At 48.9% G+C, this 12,899-nt stretch overlaps 1 protein-coding gene across 1 annotated transcript in view; it reads left to right on the top strand.

Annotated features, from left to right (window-relative positions):
* The window catches only part of Cramp1l (Crm, cramped-like (Drosophila)), a 47,634-nt gene that overhangs the window by 1,986 nt on the left and 32,749 nt on the right, over positions 1-12,899 (top strand). Inside the window, exons 3-5 of the mRNA XM_013011264.1 lie at positions 526-578; positions 7,848-8,070; positions 11,045-11,198. Coding sequence (XP_012866718.1) covers positions 526-578; positions 7,848-8,070; positions 11,045-11,198 — 430 coding nt within the window. The remainder of the gene's footprint in view (positions 1-525; positions 579-7,847; positions 8,071-11,044; positions 11,199-12,899) is intronic.

Raw genomic sequence — 12,899 nt, 5'->3', positions numbered from 1 at the left:
GGGCCGCGGCCCTGCAGCCGCCGAGCCCCCCGCCCGGGACGGCCCTCCGCGAGGGCGGCGTCCCCTCCGCCCTTCCCCGAGGCGCTGCCTGCCGTGTGTCTCAGGGGGCAGTTCGTGCCCTTCCTTTGGGCAAGTCCGATAGATGTCCACAGTGCACTGGGTCGCTGCTGACTTTTCTCAGATGGCCATGTAAAACTACAAACAATAGCTTAGGGATGGGGGGAGAAAGTACCTGCTCTGCGGGTCCCCAAACTGTCAGGGGCTGGGAGTGCAACAAAGGAACCTGCTTTGAAAACTACAGGGGAGGAAACTGGTAAGAAACCCAAAAAGAATGACCAACAACCACAGGAGTGGACCTGTTCATTGTTCCAACACTCAGGTGTTCTTGGCTTGGAAAGTACCAAGGGCGTAGGGAAGGGACACCTGCAGTTTCAACCCAGTCGTAGTTGGTGCTCAGACGTTTGCTTCCCCTCCACCCTACCACTTGGCCCCACTTGAGGCCACACTCTGGTGTGCTCATCCTAGGTTGAGGATGTGACTGCTGGACTGGGGCTCCCGGGTCCCCACTGTGGGAATAAGTAAGTCGCATGTCTTGTGTTCCATGTGCTCATACTTCCTCGTCCGCATTGTGCTCTTTTCTGAACCGTGAGGTAAACTGCTCTTAAATTCTTTTGTTTCGAGCCAAGTTTGCAGCACTTTTTAAAAACAGCAAATATCTCACTGACTCCTGGTGTGTTCTGTATGGGGAAAAAGCTTTCACTTAGTTCCTTGGACAACATTAAATTTACTCACCGTAATGGTGGTTATTAAAAGAGAATACCTTGGGGCTGGGAAGGTGGCTCAGTGGTAGAGTGCTTGCCTTGCATGCGTGAGGCCCTGGGTTCGATTTCTCAGCACCACATAAGCAAAAAGAAAAAAGCCAGAAGTGGCCCTGTGGCTCAAGTGGTAGAGCGCTAGCCTTGAGCTGAAGAGTTGAGGGACAGCGCCCAGGCCCAGTGTTCAGGCCCCACGACCGGACCCCCCCAAAAAAGAGGATCCATTTTGCCAGTGTGTCCCATTAAACTCACTGCTATTCACAATTGAAGGGGGTGGACCCCTGAATTCCCTGGGATTAGTAACTCAGTGACAGGTTTTGATGTAGTTTTGCTTAAAGATTTAAGTGTGAGGTAACCTTGCTTGTTTCAGAAATTAAAACTTGCCTCGTACACATAATTCTGGTGTGAAAATCGCTAATGGGTTAGGAAAACTCTGAATTTGTATCATAGTTTTGATTTTTGTGTTTTTTTTTAAAAAGTATCTTCTCCGCTAGTTACAGCTACACTTGACCTTCTCAGGTCTGCCCTCACGCACGCAAACTCCTTGGCTTGGACCCGGATGCCCACTGGGTCCCCACACCTCCCATCTCCCAGCTCCTCCTACTGCACTTTGCTTTTGAGTTTGCTTTTCCATCAGAGGTGTGTCTCTGTCGCGCGCCCCCGCCCCCAAAAACCTATGAAAGAAGGGATGGGGGCCCCTGCTGTGGCCTTCAGCTGGGTTACTGGGAAGAAATGTTGGTGTAAAGGCACTGACTGAACATCAAGGAGGGTCGCGGGGTCTTGATGTCCAGGTGGGTTTTGACAGGGCAGTGAAGGGAGGGAGGTGTGCTTTGTTTTTACAGTTGGGAGGCTTACCCAGGTGAAACAGGTTTCTAGTTGACTTGGTGGGTTATTGATGCTTCTGATCATGATTCTTGCCCCCTGGGTAGCTTAGAGCTGAGATTGACTTTTCTTCATTGTGTAGTATTTAGTATTAATATGTGTTAGTTGTGCTTCTTGTGACTTGTCTTTTCCAGTTGTAGCAAGCTAAGCTGTAAAGGCTTTCTCCGGAGGGAAGTGGGAAGTGTTGTCTCCTTTGCGTTGAGCACTCTGCCTGTGGGAGCCCTGAGCTTCCTGCTGAGGGCTCCTTGTGATAGGCCCTCCCCCCTAGAGGCTCTGCGGACCCTGCAGACCCTTTGATGCACCTTACTGTTCCCTGGACATTCCCCATCAGGCTTCAGAGAGAATGGTACTTTCGTCCTCCACAGGAGAGAAGGCCAGGCGTGACTGCAGTTCTGTGTACGTTGTCCAGCCAGTCTCTAGAACTGGTTCTGTGGAGGATCTCTTTCCTGTGGACTGGAAATCTCCACTTAGAGTGGCTAAACAGGGAGAGGTCAAAAAGAAATGAGCATTTTTTTACTTTGCAAAAAACTTCCAGGGGAAAAGCTCACGGTTGAGGCACTGGCAGCTTTTTTTCCTAATCTTTTTGTTGGTTTCGGTTTGTTAAGTTTATTTCTTGTTTTGTTATCTTTAAATGCTAATATGATACTTACGGAAAGGGGTCTCAGCACGAAATGCCTGTTTATGAGTACAGAGCGTTGATGGGTCTTACCTCTTCTGTCACCTCTCACCTCTGTCTCAGCCCTCCCCAGGCCCTCCGGTTACTAGTTCCATTTTCACATATGCACATTGACTGTTGGGAGTGACAGCTCCTTCAGTTGCTGCCTTCCTTGCCAATCTCAGTCCTCATGGACATTGGTAGCCAAGGACTTGGGGAGAAGATGGAGGCCTTTCTTATCCGGCTTTCTCCACACACCTCTGCTTTATTACTCTGAGTCTTTAAGAGTAGACTTTTTTTGGGGGGGGGTCAGCCGTGGGGCCTGAACTCTGGCCTGGACGCTGTCCCTCAGCTCTCCAGCTCAAGGCTACCACTCTACCACTTTTGAACCACAGTGCCACTTCCAGTGTTTTCTTGAGTATGTGGTGCTGAGGAATGGCACCCAGGGCCTCCTGCATGCAAGGCAAGCACTCTACCACTGAGCCACCTTCCCAGCCCCTTGTTTTTGTTTTGGTATGTGTAAACTTGTACTGGTGCTTGACCTCTGAGTCTCATACTCCCACTTGGCGGGTTTGCTCATTTGTGACTTGCTCACTGCTGGTGCTTTACTGCTTGAGCCACAACTCCATTTTAGCTTTTTGCTTGTTATTGGAGTTAGAATCTTGAGGACTTTTCTGCCTGGGCTGGTTTGGAACCATGATACTCTGAGCATTTATTTGTTTTTAGTTCTTCATAGTCTTAATAACAACATAACCACCTTATCAAATTTCAGCCTCTTATGTCTCTATTTTTCCTTAAAATATAAGTTACTTCACACTTTGAAATACAGAAATTTTTTGAAGATGACATAAATTTTTCCCAGCATTGTCAAATCATGACATTTTGTTACCTTTGCTTTACAAGTAAAGATAAAAATAATATATAGCCGGGAGCTGGTGGCTCACACCTATAATCCTAACTACTCAGGAGGCTGAGATCTGAGGATCATGGTTCAAGGCCAGCCCATGCAGGAAAGACCATGAATCTCTTATCTCCAGTAAACCACTAGAAAACCCGAAGTGGCGCTGCGGCTCAAGTGGTAGAGCTCTTGCCTTGAGCTGAAGAGCTGAGGGACAGCGCCCAGGCCCAGAGTTCAGGCCCCACGGCTGACAAAATAAATAAATAAAATAAGAAGCACAGAGTTTGGTGTCTCTCTCTCTTTCTTTCTCTCTTGCGCCCACATGCACGCCGCACTTTCTCTTGATTTCTCTTTCTTGCTTTCTATTTTTGTTTGGTGCCCATCCTGGGGCTTCAGCTCGGCCTGGGCGCTGTCTCTGAGCTTTTGTGCTGAAGGCTAGCACTCTACCACGTGAGCCATAGTACCACTTCCAGCTTTTTTGGTAGTTGGAGATGAGTCTCACTAGCTCTACTGCCCAGGCTGGCTTCAAACCTCGGCCCTCAGATCTCAGCCTCTTGAGTAGAATTACCTGTGTGAGCCATCAGCATCTGGCTGATTTTCCAAGAGGTAGAAATCTTCCAAATTCCTAATTTCTGCTATTCAACAGCTATGTGGTTTGGGGAAGTCATTTAACCTCTGAATTTCCTCATCTTCAGTAAGTAGGGGAGAAATCTTAAGAACCAAGTATTCATCCCAAGACCCTGCATTCTAGCCTTGTGTTTAATGAAGAAGCAGATGCTGAAGAACAGGGTGGAGCACTGTTGGGGAGATCTCCCACTTGGTGCAGGGAGGTAGCTTTGCAGCGGGAGGACGGGGTCAGGCTTGGTTTGTGCTGCCTAGCAGCCTCGCTCAATTTCCCCACCTGTATAAAACATCTGAGCAGTAAATCTGCATTGAAGGATGAGAACAATCTAGGCTTTTGTAAGGATGAGAAAAACCTAGTGTTTTGGAGTTGAAATAATGTTCTGTATTCCCAAGCCTGCTGGGTACTGGGTGGCTGTAGATGGAAGCCAAAGTGCTTTTGTCTTCCCAAGATGGCAGGCAGGCAGACCAAGGCCACATGCCTGCTTTCCTCAGGTGAGCGCTGTGAGAGTGGCCTCCCGTAGGGCAGTGGTGTGGGAGAACAGAGAGGCTGTTGGACTTCTTGTGACAGCTTTGTGGGGTGAAGCACAGGGGCCATGGGACAGCTAGGATGGAGGTGGACGTGGACTGGGAGGAAGGGGTTTGTCCTGTGCATCCGGAGCCTGGGCTGTGCCGGTGTGGGGTCAGTGACAGGCAGGAGGAGTCCAGTGAAGTATTGGGGCTGTGTAGCCCTGACTGCCATCGAGCGTGTGCTGTCAAGGCTCCCGCTCACTGGGAGAGCAAGGCGCTGTCTCTTCGCCGAGGAGCCACTTCCCCCAGGCTTCTTAGGAGCTTGGCTTCTTACCATACATGTGAATTCAAACCTCTTTGTGGACTCAGAAATGCCCTTGGAGTTGGTCTTTTTTTTTGGTCGGTCATGGGGCTCGAACTCTGCCTGGGCGCTGTCCCACAACTCTTCAGCTCAAGGCGAGCGCTCCGCCACTTGGGCCACAGCACCACTTCCTGCTTTCTGGTGGTTAGTGAGCGGTAAAAGCCTCATGGACTTTCCTGCCTAGGCTGGCTTTTGAACCATGATCCTCAGATCTCAGCATCCTGAGTAGCTAGGATGACAGGCATGAGCCACCAGCGCCCAGCTGAAGCTTGTCTTTGACTCTCTTTTTTTTTTTTTTTTCGGTCGTGGGGCTTGAACTGGGCCTGGGCGCTGTCCCTCAGCTCTTCAGCTCAAGGCGAGCGCTCTACCACTTGAGCTACAGCGCCACTTCCGGTTTTCTGGTGGTATATTGGAGATAGGAGTCTCACGGTCTTTCCTGCCCGGGCTGGCTTTGAATCACGATCCTCAGATCTCAGCTTCCTGAGTAGCTAGGATTACAGGCGTGAGCCACCAGCTCCCGGCGGTCTTTGACTCTCTTTGGTTGGACTTCTCACATCCCCACCTGGAAAGAATTAAAATTGTCTTCTATCTCTTGTATTTCTTTTCTCCCTTTATCCTTTGCTTTTGCTCTTCCTCTTGGTTACTATCCTAGGCCACCCCACCCCCCCCCCGCCCCAAACTGAGGGTAACTTTTTCTAGATAGTTTCCTTTATGGTCCACCAGAGTGTCTTTGGGGACTCTCTTCTATTTTTATACTGCTTGAGCTAAGCAAGGAAGCCATGTCCTCATCTGAAGTTCCTGGAGTGGATCAGATGGACTGCGCTTTTCTCTGAAGTATGTGAATTTACTTTCACAGTGCCTTTGAGGTCTAGAATGCTGGGATGATTACATGGGTGATTTCCTTTCTTTGGATATCCAGCTTGCTTTAATTTCCTCTGCAGAAGAAATATTGCTTAGGAAACATCAGAAAGAAGGACTTAGCCATCTCTTAGCTGACTGCTGGTCAGTGGAAAGGTATCTTGTCACTTTGAAGAATTGTTTGCCACTTCAGGGCCCTATCAAAGTCAGTTTTACCGGTACAGGTTCATTTCATGTCTCCAAGTGTGAGTTACCCTGGTCTTTGCCCCTGTGGTCAGTCAGATATACTTCCATTCTTTTTTCATTTATGATTCACGCTCATCAGATTTACCAATGCTATGTTTCAGTGAAATCTCCCTAACTTATGATGGCATCTGACTTAAGCTGTGTGTTCTTTCTTACATGCATAGAAGACAAGAAGACAAGACTGTTGAAGTTAAGCTAAATGGTCCAGGGCTGGTTGGCAAGCTGTCATGGGAGGAGAGAGTTCATGAGTATTTTTTGTGAAGCCAGAAATGACGTTAAAACCCTATGTCATGGGTGGGTGATGCAGAGTGACTGAGCAACCCTTTCTCAAACAGTCCCTCATGAGTAATTTGGGGCTCAGTGAACACCAGATAGTTTGATATTTAGAGCTATTTTTTTGGTGGGAATTTGAACTTAGGGCCTCGTTCTTGATAGTCAGGTACTGTACCATTTGAGCCACAATCCCAGCCATTTTGCATTGGTTATTTTCTTATTTTCTTTTTCGTCTGTCGTGGAGCTTGAACTCTGGGCCTGAGCGCTGTCCCTCAGCTCTTCAGCTCAAGGCGAGTGCTCTATCACTTGAGCCACAGTGCTACTTCCGGTTTTCTGAGTGGCTTATTGGAGGTAAGAGTCTCAGGGACTTTCCTGCCTGGACTGGCTTTGAACTGTGATCCATATATCTCAGCCTCCTGAGTAGCTAGGATGACAGGCCTGAGCCACTGGCATCCAGCTGGTTATTTTCAAAGTAAGGGCTTGCCTTATGCCTGGCCAGCCTGGCTCTAATCTTGCTACTTGTGCCTTTTTTTTTTTTTTTTGTTTTGGGGCTTGAACTCTGGGCTTGGGCACTATCCCTCAGCTCAAGGTGAGCGCTCTACTGCTTGAGCCACAGCGCCACTTCTGGTTTTCTAGTGGTTTATTGGAGATGAGTCTCACAGACTTTCCTGCCTGGTCTGGCTTTGAACCATGATCCTCAGATCTCAGCCTCCTGAGTAGCTAGGATGACAGGCGTGAGCCACCGGGGCCTGGCTTGCCTGTGCTTTCTTGTGCCTCTGGGGAGGACAGACACGGGTCACAGCGCCCAGCCAGTATGCTTCTCCTGTGACTGGGAAATGTCCAGCCGTGGATTGAGATGGAATCTTGCAAATTTCTTTATTCCAGGCTGACCTTGAATCTTAATCCCCTGATCTCTGCTTCTCAAATAGCTAGGATTACAGGCTTGAGCTACTACATATGACTGTATTTTTTACTTTTCTTTTTTTAACCTTTGTTGAAAAGTTGTTTCATCGTTGGAAGATTTCTTAGTATTTCATGGTGTTACCTTATCCTTACCAGAGGAAGGAAGTCAGGAGGTCAGAACATCTGCGACCTCCCTTTCCCCTCCAGGCTTCCCTGTATTATATGTTAGCTGTTAGATGTTATGTGTATTGCCTGGAAGGACTTCCAGATTAGGGACTGGTACTGTATGAGGACTTGGGAACTTCACAGCGCTTAAAAACCCCAGTCTGGATATGCACCAAGAATACTTCTAACATTATAGGTCCACTGGCTTTAAATGGTTTATATTCTGATGTCCTGGTGTGTCTAAATGAAGGCCATGTTTTGCACACATAAATGTTCTTGAAGTTCACTTCTTTAGTTGAAAAGATGGTAGAAGAGACTGTGAAATACAGTATCTGCTTTGCCAAGGGGATAGGTCTCTGCACCCTCTGTGAGTATGAATGTCAAATTAAACATCAAATGGGCAGCATTGCTGTGCTGCTCAGAAAGTACATGTGGTCTCTGTCCTCCTTACTGTTAAAATAGCTTAAGAATCATCTGCTCAGTTCAGGCTTCTGTTGTGTGAGACTCATTTTCTCTGAGTGTTACATGCTGGCATTCCTGGTGGATTAGCTGCAGTGAGATGGTGGGCAGTGTGCCCCTGCCCCTGCTTCCCCCTGCCCCTGCTTCCCCCCTACCCCCGCTTCCCCCTGCCTCTGCCTGCCCTGCCCCCTCTTTCTGAAGAGGTTACTGTATAGTCCTTTCTCTCCAAGGAGCGGACAGTGGTGCGTCATCATCTGGAAGCGTGTCTGGGGTTGCCCCTGCCCCCCCTGCGGGGGGCTCGCGCTCTTCCTCCCGGAACTTAGGGCCCTCAGGGGCTGAGAAGGAAGAAGGCAAGAAGGTGCGGCGGCAGTGGGAGTCATGGAGCACAGAGGACAAGAACACTTTCTTCGAGGGACTGTATGAGGTACGTCGTCGGTTTGAGAAGGGCTGGCCGGTGCGGCCGTCCTCCCTGAGTCCTCCCTGCCCACCTTGTCTGTTCCCCGCACCTCCTGCCTCATGGCTGCTGGGTGAGATTCATCAGGTGGCCCCAGCAGTGGTGGGGGAGACATGCATTTCTTTAGCTCCAACTTTGGCCTCCTGTTTCCTCTTGTGGGACAGGAGAGTAACTGTTAGGATAAATTTCAGTGACGCTTTTGTTTCGTCCCAAGGTTCTCATTGTTTCACAGATACACTGCTGGTTCTGGTATGGTCCTGTCCTCTCTCTGCCTTTCCCTGGCTGCTGAATGGGCTGATTGGGGCGGGGGAGGGCCTGAGTAAGGCGCCACTGAGTAACAGAAGACACTGCAGAAGTGTTCTTTGTGCGTGCGTGCATACATGGGAGCGCACAATTCATAGGGCTTGAACTCGGGCTGGGCTCTGTCCTTGAGCTTTTTTACTGAAGGCTAGCACTGTACAATTTGAGCCACCTCTACAGTTAGAGCCACCACTCTGTTTCTGGCTTTTTCTTTTTTTTTTCTGGTTAATTTGACATGAGTCTTATTGACTCCTTGGCCTGGCTTTGAACTGTGATCCTTAGATCTCAGCCTCCTGAGGATCTAGGATTACAGGGGTGAGCCAGGGCGGGTTTTTTTTTTTTTTTTTTGGTCAGTTATGGGGCGCTCTACCACTTGAGCCACAGCGCCACTTATGGTTTACTAGTGGTTTATTGGAAAAAAGAGTCACGGACTTTCCTGCCTGGGCTGGCTTTGAACCGCAATCCTCAGATCTCAGCCTCCTTAGTAGATAGGATTACAGGCGTGAGCCACCGGCGCCCAACTCTTACTTATTTTTATTTTGATGGTGCTGGGGTTTGAACTCAAGCCTGCTAGACAGAGCTGCTTGAGCTGCACCTTCAGAGCCTATTTTCATTTTCTGGGAAGTAATGTTTTTAGTTTTCCTGAAATCCTTGATTAATAATAATAGTTGTCTATTACTGGTACTTTGTATCTCACAGTAAAAGAGCATGTGAGTAAAGTATATCTGCTTTATGCCTGACATTTTATGTGTCTGACTTTGATGGGGCCTCTCTTGCGGCTCATTGTTTCGGGGGGAGTGTGGAAAATGAAATCTTGAGCTGTGGGACTGTGGTGGAGTGCAGACCTCTACCCTGAGGAACATTGTATCTGCAGTATTGGTGAAGGTTTGGTTCCCCAACCCTTGGAATTGTGAGAGGAACCTAGAGTCTTGTGTCTGCTGACCACAGGGTCCATTGCTGGGCATACACCTAGCCCTTCACTGCAGAGTCTTGTGTCTGCTGACCACAGGGTCCATCGCTGGGTGTACACCTAGCCCTTCACTGCCTTTTTGGTGCACCTCACTTCTGCTTAGGCTTCCAGCGGAGCCCTCGCCCAGAGCGGCACTAAATGCAGAGGAAACTGGAGCGACTCCTAAGCCAGATGGGCATGGAGGGAGAGTAGAACGTCAGAGTCTTGCCAGATGTGCAGAGCCAGCCCTGCTCTTCAGGGAATTACTCCAGCAGGCATCTGTGGGGTTGACTGTAAGGTATATAGTTGGTTTCAGGAGGCAGAGCCCCAGGTGCTGGGCCAGCCTGGTGTGGCCTCTGCTTCCATTGTTCCCTGTCTAAGTTGAAAGTGGTTTGGGAAGAGATGGCCTCTGAGCTAGACGTGGAGGAGGTATTTCAGATCTAGCTTTGCCTTTCATGTTTATGTGCCTCTTTTTTTTTTGAAGTCTTTGTTGTTTTGGAGGTGACGTATAACAGCGTCACCTTTACATATGTCTGTCACAAGTACATTTCCTTTTACATGGTGTCATCTGTTCTTCCATCTCTACCCACGAGCTGCATAGGTTACTTTCATCACTGTTCAGGGCAGCCCGTGCGCCCCACTGCTGCGCTTGGTCACCTTTTCCCTCAGATTCTGGCCTTCCCCCACCCTCCCCCAGGTGTGCACCTGAACACACTGTGTATAAAGTAAATAATATAGAGTCATCAGAAAAAGATAAATTACAAAAAATGTTTTGTTTCCTTATCTTTGAAGCTAGTCTCAGTTTGTATATTATTTTATACACGTGTGAAGAGGTGCTGGGGTGCATTGCACCTTTGTGGTTCTCTCCTGTGATTATCCTCTTTTGGTCTTACTGTTGTGACTATCTAGAACTCTTGTGTAATGCCACTTGTTTGTTTGTTTTTGTTGGTCATAGATTGTCCCTTAGCTCTCAGCTCAAGGTGAGCACTCTACCACTTGAGCCACTGTGCCACTTCCGTTTTCTGGTGGATTACTGGAGATAAGAGTTTCCTGGGACTTTCCTGGCCGGGCTGGCTTTAAACTGTGATCCTCAGATCTCAGCCTCCTGAGTAGCTAGGATGACAGGCACCCGGCTTGCCTCTTGTTTTTTAAGATGGGGACACGTCTCACTGTGTTGCCTTGACTGAACTCTCTCTGTTGTTGTTGTTGCTTCTTGTGGGGCTTGAACTCAGGGCGTCTGAGTCGCTAAGCTCCTTCGCTCCAGTCGAGTTCCAGCTCTTTGAGCCACAGCTCTACTTTTGGTTTTCTGGTAGTTAATTGGAGATAAGACTTTCCTGCTGGGCTGGCTTTGAACCATGATCCTCAGATCTCAGTCTCCGTAGTAGGTAAGGTTACAGGTGTGAGGCACCAGAGTCTGGCTGGCCTCAACTCTTGTTTTTTTTTCATTCTTCTGGTCCCTCCCTTGTAGGGCTTGAACTCAGGCCCTAGATGTTGTCCTTGAGCTCTTTTGTTCAAGACTGGTGCTTTTCCACCTTAAGCCACAGTGCCACTTCCTGGCCTGAACTCTTGATTGTTTGCACATCCTCCTACTTCAGCTTCCAGATATCTGCAGTTAGAGGCGAGTGCCACTGTGTCTTGAAATAATGAGCCTCTTTTATCTTAACTGCTACTCTTTATCATGGGCTTTTTTTCTAGCATGGGAAGGACTTTGAAGCTATTCAGAACAACATTGCTCTGAAGTACAAGAAAAAGGGGAAGCCTGCAAGCATGGTGAAGAACAAAGAGCAGGTTCGGCACTTCTACTACCGCACCTGGCACAAGATCACCAAGTACATTGACTTCGACAACGGTGAGTGTGTGGTGGCGTCCGCCTCAGGGCCACCAGATGTGGGTGGCTTTTGCTTGGGAGTGCCCTTAGGTCATCTCTGCATTGTCCTCATGCACCCAGCCCGGGACTTGCTTCCCAGGGACGTGCCCAGTGCCCACTGGTCAGATTTCATCCCGATGAGGCTGCTTTCTCCCCTGCTTAGTTCTGGCTTGGGACGGCCATGCCCTGCATTCCTGTAGCGTCCTTCAGCTTCTGCTTCTCGACTAACTTCTGATCCCCCCCCTCCAGATACTATACTTCCTGAGCAGGGTAACTAGGACAGCTGTCACCACCTTGCTGGTCCTCCACCTGTGCCTTTGACAGTCATTATCTTCACCACTCCTTTGTCCAGGTCACTTCCTTTTCTCTCCATGGAATACGTTACATTACTGTAATTTTCAGAGAAGACTATGTCATGTCCCCACCCGACTGGGGAGCAGAGCCCTCTGGTGTCCCCCATCCTCCTCTGCTGACCATTCTGTCTCTCTCGAGGCCTTGCTTGACCCAGTGAGAGCATTCCCTTGTGCACAAACTGGGTTTTTTGCTAATGTCAGTGAATTTGTTTTCAGCAGTTTCCTGATGTCACCACCATGGCTCTGTATCCTATCATTTATTTATTTACATATCTGAGCATTGTTCTGGTCCTCTGATTGATGTTCTATGCTATCTTGGATTTCTGGGTTTTTTGTTTTTCTTTCAGTCAGGGGGCTTGAACTCATGGCCTGAGGAATGTCTTGAGCTTTTTTGCTCAAAGCTAGTACTTTATCACTTTGAGCTACAGCACCACTTCCAGTTTTCTGGTGGTCAGTTAATTGGAGATAAGAGTTTCACTGACCTTCCCTTCCTGCTCTGGGCTGGTTTTGAAACACGATCCTCAGATCTCAGTTTCTTAAGTAGCTAGGATTATGGGTGTGAACCACTGGCGTCTGGCCCTATCTTGATTTTGCTTCCAGAGCAGGTTTACGCCTCTGATTTTCATTTTGGGGTCTTTTTTCTTTTCCTTCGGTCCTGGGGCTTGAACTCCGTGGCTTGGGCACTGTCCCTCAGCTCTTCAGTTCAAGGCGAGCGCTCTACTGCTTGAGCCACAGCACCACTTCTGGTTTACTATGGTTTATTGGAGATAAGAGTCTCACAGACTTTCCTGCCCAGGCTGGCTTTGAACCGTGATCCTCAGATCTCAGCCCCCTGAGTAGCTAGGATTACAGGCGTGAGCCACCGGTGCCCAGCTTTTTTTTTTTTTTTTTAAGTGGATAATGTTATTCAGTAACATTCTGTTTTTGTTTTTTTTTGGGGGGGGCAGGGGTCCAGTCATGGGGCCTGAACTCTGGGCCTGGGTGTTGTCCCTCAGCTCTTCAGCTCAAGGCTAGTGCTCTACCACTTGAGCCATAGTGCCACTTCCGGCTTTTTTTTTTGGCTTATGTGGTGCTGGGGAATCGAACCCAGGGCCTCAGGCATGCAAGGCAAGTGCTCTACCACTGAGCCACCTTCTCAGCCCCACTCAGTAACATTCTGAAACTCAGGCTACACTGGTTTAGAAAAGCTCTCACAAGGTGGCCAGCACGCTTAGGGTTTGGGGCCTGTTGTGGATGACGTGTGGATGGAGAGGCTGTGTCTGGGGTGGGACCGTGGGGTGGGACGTGTGGATGGAGAGGCTGTGTCTGGGGTGGGACCGTGGGGTGGGAC

Source organism: Dipodomys ordii, unplaced genomic scaffold (genome assembly GCF_000151885.1).
Source record: "Dipodomys ordii isolate 6190 unplaced genomic scaffold, Dord_2.0 Scaffold14, whole genome shotgun sequence".
NCBI classification, from domain to species: Eukaryota; Metazoa; Chordata; class Mammalia; order Rodentia; family Heteromyidae; genus Dipodomys; species Dipodomys ordii.
The sequence above is the reverse complement of the archived record's forward strand: the minus strand, read 5'-3'. Positions and strand labels throughout refer to the sequence as shown.